At 37.2% G+C, this 17,358-nt stretch overlaps 1 protein-coding gene across 6 annotated transcripts in view; it reads left to right on the forward strand.

Moving 5' to 3' along the window:
• CTNND2 (catenin delta 2) overlaps positions 1–17,358 on the forward strand; it is a 514,557-nt gene that overhangs the window by 471,725 nt on the left and 25,474 nt on the right. For 3 of the 6 annotated variants that reach the window (XM_017824127.1, XM_017824125.1, XM_017824126.1), the window contains 3 exons: positions 4,284–4,494; positions 7,781–7,865; positions 13,631–13,756. In XM_017824127.1, the coding sequence (XP_017679616.1) occupies positions 4,284–4,494; positions 7,781–7,865; positions 13,631–13,756 (422 nt within the window). Of the gene's footprint in view, positions 1–4,283; positions 4,495–7,780; positions 7,866–10,423; positions 10,693–13,630; positions 13,757–17,358 lie in introns of those variants that run through there. The other 3 variants (XM_017824130.1, XM_017824129.1, XM_017824128.1) reach the window with 2 other exon arrangements.

Genomic DNA, 17,358 nt, shown 5'->3' on the forward strand with positions numbered 1-17,358 from the left:
TAGTATCAGAAAAATGCTGTCCCAAGCACCCACAGGAAAACCCCTTTCCTTTTATGGTTATGTAATGTCTTTCTTTCTTCCTTTAGGAGTGAAATTGAACAAATAAATTATTTTTTTTTCTTGTCAAGCTGTTGACTATGTTTAATCGTATTATGTAAATCCTCTTTAAAAGCTTCAAATAGTTTTTGAGTCTTATAATGTGTGATGTTGTTCAGATAAAAAAATCAATCTGTTTGTAGATCAAAGTAGTTCTGTGTGAACCCTAATGAAAATTAACAGTGCTGTTTATTTTAAATATAATCCTCACGCACATCCACCTCTCTTCCCAGGACCCTCATCAGTTCTCACTTTTTCCATTCAGGGAAGCTTCTTCTGCTGCAAGCTGAATTACTCAGCCTTTCTACTAGTAGTGCTAGATAATACTTTGCTGACATTACAAGACTAGTTTCCATTACACATTTCAGTCTGCTTTCAGAAGAGGTTCTTAACATTGAAAAAAATAATTCTAAATGCAAATGCTCTACATAATCTAACACAGACTAATGCAAAAGTCAAGGATCACATGTGTTGTCAGCTGTGTTGGGCCGATGTAACAATACCTGTGGCATTACTTGACATTTATGCCACTCTAAAGTAGAGCAAGGTTTCTTCTATAGCTAATGCTAGAAAACATGACTCTTCTTCATGTCTGTAGTAAAGAAGTAGTAATATAACTGAGTTAAGAGAAGTTAACTGTAACTGATGTTTTTTTTCTGTGAATGTAGTACAATAATTTATTACCTAACTGTATGTGTAGTTTTAGAAAACATGGTTAGAATGCAAACAAGTTACTGTGGAATGTTTTTTGAAGTATAAATAGACCTTCACTTTCAGCTTCCATGACTTAACTCTGTATTAAAGCAAATTTACTGCTTTTTCAATATAAGTTTATAAGTTTTGAATGAAATTAAATTAATGCCACATTATTTTATGGCTAAGGCAGGGGATTTTCTCATCCCAGATGTATTTTCAAATAGCTAACACAGTGTTCAAAGTACTCAAACCACAGAAAATATACTAACAGTTACACTTGTTAATAGATTTTAAGACCATGTAAACAGTGGCTTAGATCAAACTCTGTTGCCCAGCCACTTCCCTCTTATTCCGTCTGGTGTGCCACCTTTTTCTGGTAAACACCTGGAAGGACATTTTGAGCCTGTCTGACATTTTGATACCTGTCTGAGTTGTAGTCAGTTGCTTTTACCCATGTGTGTGAGTATAGCTTTGTTGGAGGTGGCAGTTCTGTCTTCTGCTGCCTTTTGGGGACAGGGCACAGAGGAGGAAGCCTGTCACCCCCACAGGCAGCTCCTGGCAGGACTTGGGGCCTGGCACTGTCATTACAGGTTCTGATGGGGGGGGTCTACAAACTAGACACCACCTTGCATAGCTGCAACTGCTGAAATACACTCATTAGATTTTAGGTCTACAAAATATGTACTGTCAGTCTTCTGGCACTTGCTATCCAAAGGCTAAATTTCATGCAATTCTTAAGGAGGGGGAAAAAAACAAAACAAAACAAACAAAAAACCCCAAAACCAACCAAAAAAAAACCCAACCAGACCCACTCAGAATATATTTTATACATAATATAATATAGTTTAAATACACAGATGATTAAAAGAATTGTAGTATTGAGCTGGAATTACTACAACTGCTCAGAATAAGGAATGCTGTACTGTCCCACTGTTACATATCTATAAAAAATCTGTTTTATTGGAAGTATCTATTAGTGATTTGGTCTTCTCATGCCTAATGAAGGGTGTACATGGCAGATATGTTAGAACTGCTGAGCGTTAGCATATCCAGAATGCTTATACTGTGCTTGATTGTGTTTGGTTTAGTTTTCCTACTGATATTTCCCTGATAGCTCCAAAGCTTTTAGTTATTGTAAGAAGCATGTATATTGGTATGAATACTATTGCCTGGAATACTAGGCCAGTTCCAGGAAAGAGATCTGCTTGGAGCAGCCATTCCAGATTTCCTTATACCCTGTGCTCAGGGTTGCAATCTTTGGCTGCTAATGGAATGATCATTGTGATCTGGTTCCATCAGAGGACTGAGGTGATGAGATGCTCTGTTGCAATTTAAGTGAGGTGTGAAAGCAAAAAGGAACATTGGTCTGTTCTGGATGTGTGCACAGAGTAAAGCAGAAAGTCTCACTGATCTGATTTATCTACTTGTACTTACTCTTGACCAGTGGCAGGCACTGTGCTAGAAGAGTAGAAACCACATCAAATAATAGTTTATTTTATTTTTTATATACATCTTAATTTGATATATGTTGTAAATTGAAGTAATCACTGTAAGTGATAAACAACTATTAATGTGTTCATGTTACACAGAACCAACAGATGCAGATGTAGATAACATATCACGCCATTGTAGAACAGTGTTTCATAAATGTACAGGGGAAAACAAACCATTTCTGAAAGTGGTGCTAGTAGTACTACATCTGATATTAATAGTATTGCTTAAAATTCTGATGCAAATAAATTAACTGTTAAGTTCAAAGAAATGAAAATGAGGACAGAATTTGTGTTGCAGCACACTGGCAAGATTCAAATGCTACTGCACACATTTTGTTGGGAATGTTATGTTTTTGATAATCAGGAATGTTTTTACGTGATATGGAGTGAGTATTCTCTAAGACCTCACCTTACTTCAAAATCTGTTTGATAATCTTTACGTTTAACAGTTCAGTACAGAGATTTTAGTTTTATCTGTATTATGAATATTCTGTGTGAATACTACTGACTGTAGTTCTACCACAGCAGGCAAAATTGTGAGACATAAAAATGGTTCAATGTCTGATAGCAAAAAGATGTGACTTTCTTCTTACCTCTGCTTTCAAATATGGACACAAACAACTTTTATGAATTCAGAAATAAGATTTTTAGTAAGTACTCATAAACTAATTGATCAGAACATTTTTAAGTTATCAAAAAATCTGATAAATTTATCATATTATATACAACAATTATACCTGATTATTTCATTCACAAAATGGGATGTAGATTAGATTACTAATTATATTTATATTTCCCAATTTTCCTGTCCTTTTCATCCTTCATGGTACACTCATGGTGATTGCTGTGTGCAAATTCCTGGCACAGCTGCACTGAAGGTGATTCAGAGTTTTCTCACTGGCCTAAGTAATAACTTCATCAGGCCTGCACCATCTCAGGTCTTCTCTTCATCACATTGAAGGAATGAGCAACCATTTACCATAACAGTGATCCTCTAGAACTGATGTGAGGCTTCTTGTGTATCTGTGCTGGTGCTAGCCCTGCCCTACATTTATATGTATTTACATTTACATTTACACTAGATATATAAATTCTCAGAAGCTGATTTTGTATTATTTTCACAAGTACTACACGACTTTCAGAGGAAATTTTGAAAAAAAAAAATTTGTTCATTGAAACATGAAAAAATTATAATAATCTTAGAATCATCTAGGTTGGAAAAGACCTTTAATATTATTGAGTCCAAATGTTATTAACAGAATTTCTTTTTCATGAAATGTTCAATGTGACCATTTTAAAAATTCCTTTCATTTTAGGAGATTTTAAGTTCTGGAGGCTAGTGTTTTCTTAAGTAACTCCTAACTAAATACCAGACTAGAATAGATGTCAGAAAGGCTCCCTTTCTGGTCAATACCCTTCTGGTCAGTACAACTAAAGATGTGTGGAAAAGGTGGTGTCCTTGCTGAACAATATAGTCTAAGAAACACTAATAAATCCAGTTAAATTACTGCAGACAGCATAGAATTAACCTTAAACTGGTCCATCAGAGAAGATTTTTTCACAAATAACAACGTTGTTGGATTTGCATTTACTCTTGAGGTTTTAACAATTGATGCACATTTAATTTATAGTAACAAGTTGTGAATTGTTTGGTGGGAGATGAAGACTTGCCAAATTTGGTAAACTGTGTCATTCAGGTTATCTTTACACATATACTTGCCTTTACTATCATAGTTTCATTCTCTTAAGAGCATGATATAGCCATATCTGAAGTCTCCAACTGATGCAGCATGGAAGTGTTAGAGTCCATAATGTGGGAAATGCTTGAACATGCAATCATATAAATGTGGTTTACTCCAAAGTAATATGAGTATTCAATTAGATTACATGCAATGCTGCAAATGGTGCTAATAGTCTTGGTGTTTCCCCTGTACTTCTTCTCCATCACCCTTTATTGCTGTATCTTCTGAATTCTCCCTTCATTTTCTTTCAACAAAGGCAAGTATGCCATGAGGGATCTGGTCCACCGACTGCCAGGCGCTAACAACAGCAACAGCTCAGCAAGCAAGGCCATGTCTGATGACACCGTTACTGCCATTTGCTGCACTCTGCATGAAGTCATCACTAAAAACATGGAGAATGCCAAGGCCTTACGAGACGCAGGCGGCATTGAGAAACTGGTTGGCATATCTAAGAGTAAAGGAGACAAGTATGTTTTGCAAATCACCTTGCACCTTTTTAACCTCTCCAGTAGTTATTACTAGTCCTGAATGTGTTTGCCTTCTCTGTGCAATCGTGAGTTGAATTCTTTAGTTTCACCAGAAGTCATATGCCCAGTGTGAAAGGTGACAAGAAACAGACAATGCCAGTACCAAAAGTCTCCCTCTGCTTTGGTTTGTTTTTGACGTACCATCAACAGTGCGGGGAGTGCACTCCATGTGCATTTTAAGGAAGAGTAATTATCTTCAGTAACCACTACCTCTGAGCAATTCCAGAAGATCCTGTTAAACATTAGGGACAAGAGTAGTTGGATTGTACCCTGCAGAAGGGGTGACTGCTCCTCTTGCACTAGGAATGAAGAATGTAAAGTCACTGTCCCTCTTCACAGCAGCCTTTCCCCTGCCACCAGCTTGTTGGTAAGGCAGGGCACAGTAGAAAAACAGATCCATGGGTTTTCCTAACTACTTGTTTCCAAGAGAGCATTAGGCTGCTTTGTGAGGCAAAAAAAGTCTTGCACACAACTGTGACATTTTCAGAACAGCTATGGTTTCATCTTGTCTGTTTGCCTATGTACACACTCTTCATGAAGAGTTCACTCTTTATCCTTCTTTTGCCTAAAACAGATAGCCTGGTTCTCATATTTGTCAACCTGCTGAAGTATAGTGCAATGGGACTATGGCAGTTTGAAAACAAAAAGCCTTCACTGTAGTGTACAAAACCCATCAGTCCACCTGCTTGAAGCTGTCATCACACAGCCTACTGCAGCATCAGAGCTCTAAAAGAGCCCCACAAAGCCAGGCACAACCCGAAGGAAAGATTTATGCACCCTACATTTGGTATGAGAACTTATGCTCGCCTATGTGATTGGAGCATTGCCAATATAATTTAATCACATTTCTTTTCCTCTATTGTCACCCTTTTCCTTTCATACCAAATTCATTATTGAAACATTCTTACATTCTAATTATAAGGGGTAAAAAGTAGTAGCATGACCAAGTATGTGATTCCCGTTGTGGAAACTCCCCATGCTCTGCCAATTTATTTACAATTGCATTTTGTTATTATTAAATCTATTTAAATTTATATTTTCTAGATCAAATTTACTGATATTGCAAGTAGGTTCATATCCATTTCACTTAAGCCAAATGTGTCTTTCCTCAGAATAATGCATTTGTCTACCTGTTCATTATCTGATAGAAATTATTAATGCCTGTTGAGTTTGAAATTTTCAAAGTATCATGGGCAGTTTTAGGAGGATCCAAGGGTATAATTCCCTGTTTAAATACTCCTCATAACTCTGAGGAGAAATACATCTATTTCTAATTAATATATTTAGCCCAGGTAATGTTGAGTAATTCCAAAATGCCCTTCCAAATCATGATATATATCCTTCCTCTCAAGTACTTTGAGATGCAGTCATGTGTTATAATTGTAGCAGGTTACACAGTTCTAGAAAAGAAAACCTGTCAACATACAGTGCTATAAATGCCCATCTTAAGTAAAAGTTCCATTTTTCAGCTTTCAGAAATGTTAGTACTGTGCGCTGTTGGTTTGGTTTGGTTTCTTACATGTAATTGATTGTTTAAAAATCAAAATTACTGGTTGTTGGATAAAGTTCTGTCATGCTCACTTTGATACAGTAAAACACTTCAGTATGAATTCATCTTGTCCAGTATAAAGCACGTGCTTCTACAAGTGCAGGATACTAGACTGGCCATGCGCCCTGGTACATATCAGTGCCAGGAGTGTGAGGCTGGCCCCACTAGCCTTTGGAATATGCCCAGGGCTTGAACGCTTTCCCTGTATGACCACACAAAAGAACTTATGTTCATAAGGTCATGTTGGCCAAGCCCATATCAGCTTTGCATAGTTCCTCTCTCTCCTCAGTACTCATGCGGTGGTTGGCACAGTTATTTTCCTCGTTACTCCATGCTACCAGCACCCCACCAGCCAGTACAGCTGGAAGTATAATAAAAACAATCATACTTGAAAGGGTTTATCAAAGTCCTGTTTATTCACCAATTACCCACCTACTGCTGTACTCAGGGTGAAAAGTGGAATAAAAGTGGGAAAAAACGCACCAAATAAATTACTAGGAAAATACTATATAAGTTAATTGAATCAGTTGTGTCATGAACATTACTTTACCAGTTTGACTGTCAGCCTACCAGTGATTCTTCTCAGAATTCACAGAATGAACCAAAGTGTGACCCCTGAGAAGACTTCTGCCCAAAGCAGTAACTTATGTTGCTGGTTTTCTGATTTCTCTTTGGTTTTGCAATCTATATGCCTCTTTTGAGTAAAACACAAATCACCTCAATGACTGCCCCAAACTCTATCAATCTTCATTCTGGACTTTGGCCTTTGCAAGGTTTTCTAGTGTTTTACATCTTTTTGGTCTAGCACAGTGTGGTGGGTTATCTCAGTGGGCTGGAGATTATTGTCCTGGTATGTTCCTCTTTGACCTTTGTTCACTGAGATGAATGCTGTCTGATATATATTTTTTTTCTATTTTTTTTTAATTACCTATTTCAAGAGGAATGTATGACTCCAACCGATTGTAACAATAGTTTAGATCTTCTTTCAAAACCTATCAGAAGAGAAAGCCCATGTGAAGTTATATGCTTTTCAATATGACATTGTATTGTCATCATTAAAGGGTAATGATGTGAGCAACATCCAAATCCTCATTTGGATTCCTAATGAAATTTATCATGACTTTTTATTTTTAGTTCTGTTTCTGCATCTTGGCTCTGCACTTGAAATCCAGTGTTCATCACCCAACTAGAGTGTTTCTTTTGGCCACTGCTTAGAGGAACTTAATGAGTTGAGCCCACTGTCAAGAGCTGAAGTTTGGAACCTTACAGAGAAAGAAACTGTAGCTCTGACTCCTTGTCCTTTGTGCCAAAAGTTGTAGCCAGGACATCTTAGATGTATATAATGCCAGTTGGGTTCTCAACAATTTTGGCAATTGCTACCTCCCATTCCTCTTACCGTGCATTCAGCGTGAATCCCTGTATTTACTGAGTTGCGTATGTTTTGCTCCTCACTGAATGATTAGTACTATAGAAATAATATATATTACCCTTGCTTAAAAACACATTGGTCTCCAAGATGCCAACCAAAGATCTTATGGTATACTTGAAACACACTTTAATTGTGGGTTTAAATCCATAGCAATGCATTTGAAAATTGGGATGAATGGTGTCTTGTATTTAACAGTCTCTTTCTCACTCTTTTTTTCTCTCTCCCTTTTTAATATATGTGTGTAACAGGCATTCGCCTAAAGTGGTGAAAGCAGCATCTCAGGTCCTCAATAGTATGTGGCAGTACAGAGACCTGAGAAGTCTCTACAAGAAGGTAAGGCTTGGTATTTTCTGGATTTATCATCTTTCATACTGTTACCCAAATTTGGGGGCTGAGAGACTTTAGGCCAAAACATTTGTTTATGTGACTGGAAATCCACTTGGAGTTTAAAGTTTCAGATACTTGGAGCTATTAGTTTTTCCTTCATTTCTACTTTTAACATAGAAATGCCCTTTGAAAATATGTGTGGCGGTAAAAATGGGGTGTGAATTTGATTTTAAAAGAAGTTCATAGAAGAAGTGCTGGATCTGGCAGCCCTGGAGAGTGAAATCCGCTGCTCATAGAACAAACCTGTCTATGCAAGCTCTACTACTGGGCCAGTCCTTCTTACACCTCCCAACCCTGTTCTGAGGAGATTACTAGATTTCCAGCCCTTCAGCTCCCAAATTTCCTCATGAGATTGTAAACAAGAGTATCTGAAGGAGTGGTGCTTAGGGAGCAGTTATGTGTGGAGCTGGGCTGAAACCTGGTAGCTTCACTTCTGATCAGCTGTCAGACAGTACCCTTATATACTTGGTTTTCAGACAGTCTGTGAAGTCCATAGTACAATGCCATTTCCACAGGCCTGCTAACCTCTTAAAAATTAATTGCAATAGGGTAATACAATACCGTGGAAAAACATCCTATATAGCTTTTTAAACATAACTGTCTACTTAGTAAATGATAACATTTAAAGTAATTCTTGGTGTATATTTCCAAGCTGAATTGCATTCCACGTGAGTATCAGTCTGCAGATTTTGTTCTCCAATGTCTTCTTGCTTGGAATTTCACATCTTGTCTAAATGATGTTTTTATTTGTAATCTCATCAAAGAGAGCTAAGACTTCTTGTGGCAGAAAAGTTCACATCCTAGTTAAGGCTGAGGCATAACAATGGTGAAGTAGGGAGGGTTCGCAGTGGCGTAGTCTGTGTTGTACATATTCTGCACAAGAAAATAACTTAGTTACATGAAATGTATGCAGTGAGTCTCAAACTGGCAGAAGCTGACCTTCTGTTTGAAATGCTGTTCTTTTGCATGCCTCAGCCCTGCTTGTGTCAAGTCTGAGGAGTGAGGAAGATGATTATTGAGTGTCTCCCATTGTTCACTTCCAGTATTTTCAGTCATCCTTAGCAGCCCTAGGGATACCATATGTGAAGACATTCCAACTAACAAGCTGGTACTCAACTGTCCCATTAAGAGGTGGGAACAAACACGAGCTAGAGTAGGCTTTTCTTGATGCAAGGCAGTAACACACTGGAAGTGTGCATAGCCTGACTTCTGTGCATGTGGGTGGCTGCACTGTAGAGGCTGAACTGTATTGCACCATAATCTCTTAGAGGTTCTTACAATGTCTGGCTCATTTCCAACCTTCTGTCTGTACATATATATGCTATGATGGAAAAACAGTTTCTGGGGTTGCTCCATGCATGAGGTAATATGCTGTATGGCTTCTGAGTATACTGCCAGCTAGAGGACATTCTGTTGGCTGCAGCGTGAATGCCTGGTAATGTACTTACATACTAAGCATGCTTAGGTACTAAGTACCTGGCATGCTTAAAAACGTTTTCCGTGGCCACAAATATATGCCTGTGATATGGAAAATAGGACAGGCTAGCCTTAGAGGTAGCTTCCAGGACACTCATAGCAGACAGATTGTTAATATTCTCAGGAAGTATTTTATTGATCTCTCTATTGGCTAATTCCTATAGGCTTCACAGAATCTTAAAATGAAGGTTAGTCTCTGCTACATATTTGTATGCTCATTACATGCCATTATATATGCTGCTAAGCCTTTTATAAATTTGGTTTCTTTTAATCAAAATGTTCATATAGTTAATTTAAAATACTTTTTTTTTATTAAAACACATACAATATTCTTTATAAAGTCATAATAGTTATTAAACTTGCCTGTAGTAGGCTGACTCATGCTAGCTGTCTGAGTTTCGCCACTGTTTGGAAAGCAATGGAAATGTTTTTATGATAGGAAAATTAGAAGAGTTTGCATTATACTAATAGTCATCTAGTTATGTAATATAAAGATACTGGGTCAACATAATCTTTATTTCGTCCCATTAAAATATGTGTGCCAGTAAAAATGGGTGAATGTACAGTGTAATAAGATCAGCACTTTGCAGTATCTTGCACATGCACAGCCTTTTTTGAAGTGCAGGTAAATCCCATTGCATAACCATCAGCAATTTCCTCCTATGTACTGAAGTATCAATACAACTGCTTTCAAAGAATTGGCCAACAGAGACACAATTTTGTATAGTAATACAAGGAAATTACAAGTATCACATCATATTTAAGTGAAAGCAGCAGCACTTTTCTTCTGTTTGAGAAACAGTGTAACCAAATAGTTTGAATTGTCATATATTTTAGAGCTACACATTCACAGTACAGTAAGAAGAGGTAAAAAGAATAGAAGTATTTTTCTTTGTATTAACGGCAAATGAAGGCAATATATGTTTACTGCTGATAAAGTAGCAGTCATTATATTTAATCCAAATATGACTGGATCAGCAAAAACATTAAAACTTCTTTCACTTTTCTAATTTTGCTCAACATTGCAGGAAACATCCCATAGCTGTCAGAAGATAAACTGCACTGACAGAAATCCAGAGTTGGAGGTTGGTGTGAATGCCTAATGACCTGCCACACCTGTGAAGGACCAAAAGCCAAGAAGTGCATAGGCACCAATTTCCCATTTGCAGCACTCCCCGCTAAACTCCTGGCTGTGGAGTGGAGAAAAATGCAGAAGTCAGAAACTGGTCCCCCACCTGCTGCCAGTAGCAGGGCTGCCCTAAGCAGGGTATGTGCAGTGCTTCCTGCCAGCTCCAATCCCATCATGACTGAGCAACATCTTAGCTTTAACCAAGGCTATTAGCAGTGATGCACCTATGTAGTGAAACCTAAATGAAGCAGCCTCTGAGGACACTGTCAAAGTCAACTGTTGCATAAAAAATACCCCACATTTAACAGATTTCAAGGTTCCAGCTTCATCTATTTTGCTTAAGAAAAATAGTTGTGCGCACAAATTTCATTCTGCTGCTCAGTGTCTGACAGACATCTGCTGTTTCTCTAGGCTATTTACAGACAAAAACTGCAGCAACAACTGCAAGAATTTAGTTAATCTCATCGACCAAATCAAGCAACATACCCTGTCTCAAGATTGTAGGGTATCTGGCTAATACAAACAGTATCTTTTGACAACACAAAATTTTAACATCTTATCTGTCTTTTTTATCCTGAAAAATGCAAATTTATTCCACAAGTCAGTGAGATGGGAGGCACAGAAAATTAATCTAGTAAGTCAGGTTCAGCTAGGGATATGTTTCTTGAAAAAGAGTTTCAGACCTTCCAGGTCTGAAGGAAGTCTAGAAGACAGATGGAGAAAGACTCTTTGCAAGAGCATGTAGTGACAGGAACAAAGGGGCATGGTTACAAATTGAAAGAGAGTAGGTTTAAATCAGATGTTAGAATAACATTCTTTACTGTGGGGGTGGTGGAGCACAAGTCTAATGAGGAGAGGCTGAGGGAGCTGGGCTTGTTCAGCCTGGAGGAGAGGATGCTCAGGGGAGACCTCATCACTCTCTACAACTACCTGAAAGGAGGTTGTAGCCAGGTAGGTCTCAGTCTCTTCTCCCAGGCAACCAGCAGTAGGACAAGAGGGCACAGTCTTAAACTGTGCCAGGAGAGGTTTAGGTTAGACATTAGAAAGAAGTTCTTTACAGAGAGAGTGATCAAGCATTGGAATGGGCTGCCCAGGGAGATGGTGGAGTCACCACCCCTGGAGGTATTTAAGAAGAGACTGGATGTGGCACTTAGTGCCATGGTCTAGTAGATGAGGTGGTGTTGGGTCATGGGTTGGACTCAATGATCTCAGAGGTCTTTTTCAAACTGATTGATTCTGTGATTCTGTAAAAAAGGTGTGATCATCACAATTTTTCATCAGTAGATTAAATACTGTCTCCCAAAGACAATGTCATAATTTTCAAACTTCTTTGCTTTCTGCAAGCAAGACTTTTTTTCATAAATTTTCATTTTTCTGCCTCTGTTTACGTGAGTCTATTCTGAAATACTTAAAATCTGACTTTGAAACATGCTTAGTGGTCACATGGTCCATAGCCCTATAGGTGAGTTAACGGCTCAACACTTATTAAAGACCAGGTACAGGAGCTATCCTACAGCTTGTCCCTGTGCTTCAAACTACTGGTACACCCCTCTTCTTCAAGTATCTTGGTAACCTGAACGGTAAACAGGAGAAATAAGTGCTACTTGCAGTCTGCACAGAGATGTCCTGTCCTGTTTATATTTAGCCACCTAAGCAATGTGAAAGGAGCTGCTACAGTGGTTCTTTAAAGACACCTATTTCCAAGTCAGGATCACTGGCCCCCACTCCAGTCTCTAGGGTATTAGTTGGTTGAAGATTTGGGGACATCTTCGAAAATACAGTTGTGACTATAAGAGAGCAGATTTCCATTAGTAAGTAAACTCTTCTCTCAGTATTCAAGAAGATAACCAACTCCTCTTAAACACAGATAGCTTGTTAAATTACATGAGGAAATTTGAGCAAAAGGGTTGTGCTAAATGAGGGTAACATGAAAGAAAAATTATTACCTAAACACAAGATTCAATTAATATTAAATGTGCATAATATTAAAGAGCTGGAGGAAGTGTTAGGAAGAATATGTTTTCTATTAATTGGTTTTCTTTGCCTGACCACTTAGGCTCCAGCAAAATATGTTTACATTCTACAATGTTTAAACTTACTCTTTCTTCCCATATAAAAGTAGGGCTCATGGTGAATTTGTAGAAATTATTTTTCCCCCCCGTAGGTTTCTGTTCTGCATGGAATATTAGAAATGTTTGTCCTATTCACCTGCTGTATGAATAAAAATACCACTCAGTGTTTGAAAACAGGAAGGCTGTTACAGGCAACCGTCCTTCGGCATGTACTGTGCCATTTACAACAGGGATAGTATTGTGATAGGCATTTAATGAAGTCAGAGTAGTCACTCTGAAGATGACCTTGGTTGTCATTGGTTGGAAAAGACATGTGGAATTGTCCAAAGCCTTAGAAGGAGTTAAGGCCCATCTGGATATAGAAGAGGACTCGCTCTTCATGACTTTCAGAATAATAAAATGATGACTCTATGAGAAGGTCCTTTGTGGCTAAATGTTCCATGAAGATTGCCAGTATTAAGCTTCAAAACCCTAGTCAAGGAGTTTTAGAGTCTAAAGTCTTCTTTTAAATAAAATATACATACTCACCCTTTAAAAATGTTAATTACAACATGCTATCATGTAGACTTGGGACACATCATTTGGATTTTCTTGTGGTAAGATTATCATTAGTCAGACATCCCCCAAAAGAAGCTGTTTTAGGTTAAATTTGTCTAGTGAAGAGGTCTGTGCAGAACTTAAACCCTATATTAAGAATCTAAATTCTAACTCCAGAACATAATAGTTCCTCAAAAAGTGGCTTGACTTGAAGGAACTATTTATGTGCTCAGACTTTTCATGAGCATACGTATTTTGCAGTGCTGAACTTTCAGCAGGGCTTAATTTATTTCTGCACAATTGGCAAGGACTTTTTCAGATTAACATGTCACCGTCTTGGAAAAAGGATGAATTAATTTAAGATAAAGACCCCACTGTAATATACAGCTGGAGTATCATTATAGAGAAGGCATTGTTTAGAGCCCATTTTTATATTAACTATGAAAATGTAAGTACCTGATTAATAAATGATTGACTGATTGATTGATTTATGGCAGTGGGCGTCCCCAAGCTTCAGTGTGACTGATGACAGAGGATTTTCACCAACCCACGACTCTGGGTCATGGCACGCTCAGCATACTCTCTCCCAGAGCCAAGAAACCAGAATCTATTCCCCAACCCAGGTATTCTGGCTGTCAGCTGACCACTCTTGAATTGTTATGTTGACTGCATACTGAGATTTGTACTCAAAAGAACTCTACAGGAGACATTTGAATCAAAAGTAAAAGAACCTTGCTGGAGAATATGATTTTAAGTTAAACAATTTAATTCATCAAACCCTGTAGGTTCTAGATGGAAAGCATCTCACTTCACTTAAGAGAGTACTCCTGTTCATTTCAGCCACAGGAGGAAGGTGTGCAAAGATTTGCTCTCTCTGAGGAAAACATTCAGTTCCCTGACAATCGTATTAGCATTTCTGTGATCTCTTTTTTGATTGTCTTAACCTTTCAAACTGAAAGGCAGCTATTTATAAGCACTGTATTGCAATAGCAGATTAAATTTATCAAGCACATTGCTTTGTTTTCTGATGCAATGGTATCTCTTAAGAAAAAAGCAATAGCTGCATATTTCAGTAAGGGGAACCCAGGTAAACTGGTATATTTACATACAAGTCAGTGTTTTCAGGAGTCACTTAAATTTTTAAAATGCTAATTTTCAAAATCTCTGTTAATAGGGACAACAAATATTTCCTTCAGACAGAATTATAGTTGATGAGAATTAGCAGGACTGGGCATTTTTTTGTTAGAGGCAGTCTTTAATTTGAGGTACTAAAATTCCATTTCCTTAACCAGTGTATTCTTTTTTTTACTCCTAATATTTTTTTAATATTAAAATATTACTTTGTGGCATTATTGCAAAAACAAAATACCTTCTACATATGCATAGCATTCAAGTAAGTCCATGGAGAAACCTTTATATACATGTGTGTGTGTGTATATATACATATATATATTATTATACATGAATACAGACATACATTTTTTTATAGAAGTCATATATATATATGTGTATTATTTCTGATAAAATATTTAGAGACAATTGGAATTTACATGTTTTTGCTGGCTATGCAGGACAAAGTAGTTATGCTATTTCTTTCAGTTTTTTGGTTTTTTGCACTAAGTTTGCCTGAAAGAGAGAAGGCATTACAGAAGATCTCACTTAAATACCCTACACATAAATATCTTTCAAGGTTAGGGTAAATCCTTTTTATCTTTAGCTAACGGGAATACGATACTCAAAACAGCCAGCATTTCATCATCTGATACATGACATTAATTTCTTTTGTTAAGTAGGAATTAAGCAAATTCCCAAATCGATTTTAAATAAAGAAAATGTGGACATTTTCTGTGGAATTAACATATTCAAGCCTTTTTTAAAGCATCATCTGAATAATTTTAGAAGATAGGGATTCTATAACCAATATAGCAAAAAGTTATAGTCTGCAAATGTATACTTTCTTGTTTTCTTTCTAAAAAACATGTTATTCACCTTTAACTGAGCATTTTAAATGTGGTGCTTTATCAAATGGCAGTCTTGTGAAATAGTGAATCATGAAATCATCATTGGTTTCAGTAATGGAGAAGTTGGCACTACTGATATTTTTGTGTGTGCACTGAATTATTCTTAATTCTACATTTTATGCTGTAAATTAGTTTCCAGTGTTCATGTAAGACAGCTTTGCCTCTGCCAGTGCACACACAAATACAAAGTATTTCTTCATTAAAGCAAAGGTTTATTTTGTATTTTGCAGGAAATAACAATAGTAGCTGCAGACCAAAGTGTAATATGATTCATCTTTTCACATTCTTTCTTACAGACACAAAATCTCTTCTGTGAGTGATGAGGAGTGATGAGGAGTGATACAATAGTCTGGAATTTTGGGGGGTTTTTTACCTCTTTTTTTTCCCCACATAATTAGCACTAGGCAGCATCATCATGGCTGGGCTTCACGAACGAAGATTTGGGAAGGGCTCTACCCACGTTTGTTGCAAGCGCATTGGTGGGTGAAAAGGCCAATACGAGACAGGCATGTCTGGTTGCAAAAGGCACAACAGAAAGACTCCTTAGATGGTAAATTCTGCAAGACACGATTCTTTCTGCGTTACCTTTTCTCCTCAAGAGTGATCCTGCGTGCTTTCTCAAAAGCATCAGCAGCGTTATAGATGGTGTGTCTCCAGGCCTCCCGATTTGAGGCCAGATAGATCAGTTATGTGCATCAATATGGCCAAGGCTGAGATGTTGTTTCAGGGAGTCCCTGTATCTTTTCTTCAGGGCTCCTCTCTTGTGGCAGCCGGTGACAAGTTCACCATAGAGCAGGATCTTAGGGAGGCGGTGGTTGGTCCTTCATCCTTGAGACGTGCCCTACCCAGCCCAGCTGTGTTCTCAGTAACATGGCCTCAATACTTGTGACTGCTGCTTGTTCTAGAACAGATGTATTGGTCACATAATCTGACCACTGGATGTTTAGGATTGAACGGAGACAGCGTTGATGGAAGTGTTCTAGGAGACGCAGGTGGTGGCGGTAGATGACCCATGATTCGGAACCATATAAGAGAGCAGACAGCACTACGGCTTTGTAAACACTTATCTTTTTACTTTTCTTCAGGTGTTTAGGCAGCATCACTGTATATGTAAACTTACCATTTAACTTAGTTCCTCTTTTGATTGCATAAGCCTTCTCAGGGATTGTTTTTTTTAAGAATCATTCAAAACTTTGTTGAGGAAATTTTAACATTTGTAGCTTTTTGATTGCCAATTGCCTGCTTAAATAACTCCCTGTTTGTCTATACAATAGGAATGTCCATTTTATGAGCAAAATCATGAAGGCCAAAGAGGAAATTGTGCAAATTTAACTGAGATATACAGGTAAACTCTTTGGCATATGCAGAAGTGTTCAGGAGTATTCACATAGGGAAAGACTGGTGTATAAACTGTTCTTGAATTTTGGAAAAGAGAGAGAAAGATTGTCATCACTTGACATAACACACACATATTAAGTGTTTTCACCTAGCTGTGCTATCATTCAAAATAATTTGGCTACTTTTTTAAGAACAATTTAGAAAAAAATACCAAAATATTACAAAATGCTAAGTCAAACTGAATGTTGTATTGATTTTATTTTAATGTCAATAATTATCATTTCTACTTTACTTGTGCTGTAAAGTAGAACATGTTCTGATTTTCTTAGCTTATCCATCATATCAAGTAATATTTTTTGTAGTTCCTTCTAACTTGCAGTTTATTAACAGTGTAAGACAATACTAGAAAGATAGAAGATCGTCATTATGTGATTACTTTTTTAAAAATGTATTTCACGTGGCCTAAAGAAAGTAGAAAATCTTTTGCAATCCAAAAATTAATGTTCTTAGCTATATAACAATAACAACATATGGAGGAGTATCAAAACGTGTTTCTACATCAATTGTTAGAGGGAGGTGTTCTCAAATGTTTAATCCTCCTGGACTTCATAGTTTACTGTATGTTAATAAGTATCAATTATTCTAATCATTTTGCATTTTACGTAGTTAAATTCTTTGTCATGGTCTCAACAAGGATTTATTAACTCTGCAGTATAACCTAACATTCCTTTAGTTATGTTTCAGTATTTATATGTTTCTTTCTGAAACATCTTCTGTGTTTATGATGATATTTAAAATATTAGCAGTAATCTAAGAGAGTATAGCCTGAACTGAAGATTCAATATGGATTACAGTATTTTCATGAA

Source organism: Lepidothrix coronata, unplaced genomic scaffold (assembly GCF_001604755.1).
Source record: "Lepidothrix coronata isolate B3197 unplaced genomic scaffold, Lepidothrix_coronata-1.0 Scaffold109, whole genome shotgun sequence".
NCBI lineage: Eukaryota > Metazoa > Chordata > Aves > Passeriformes > Pipridae > Lepidothrix > Lepidothrix coronata.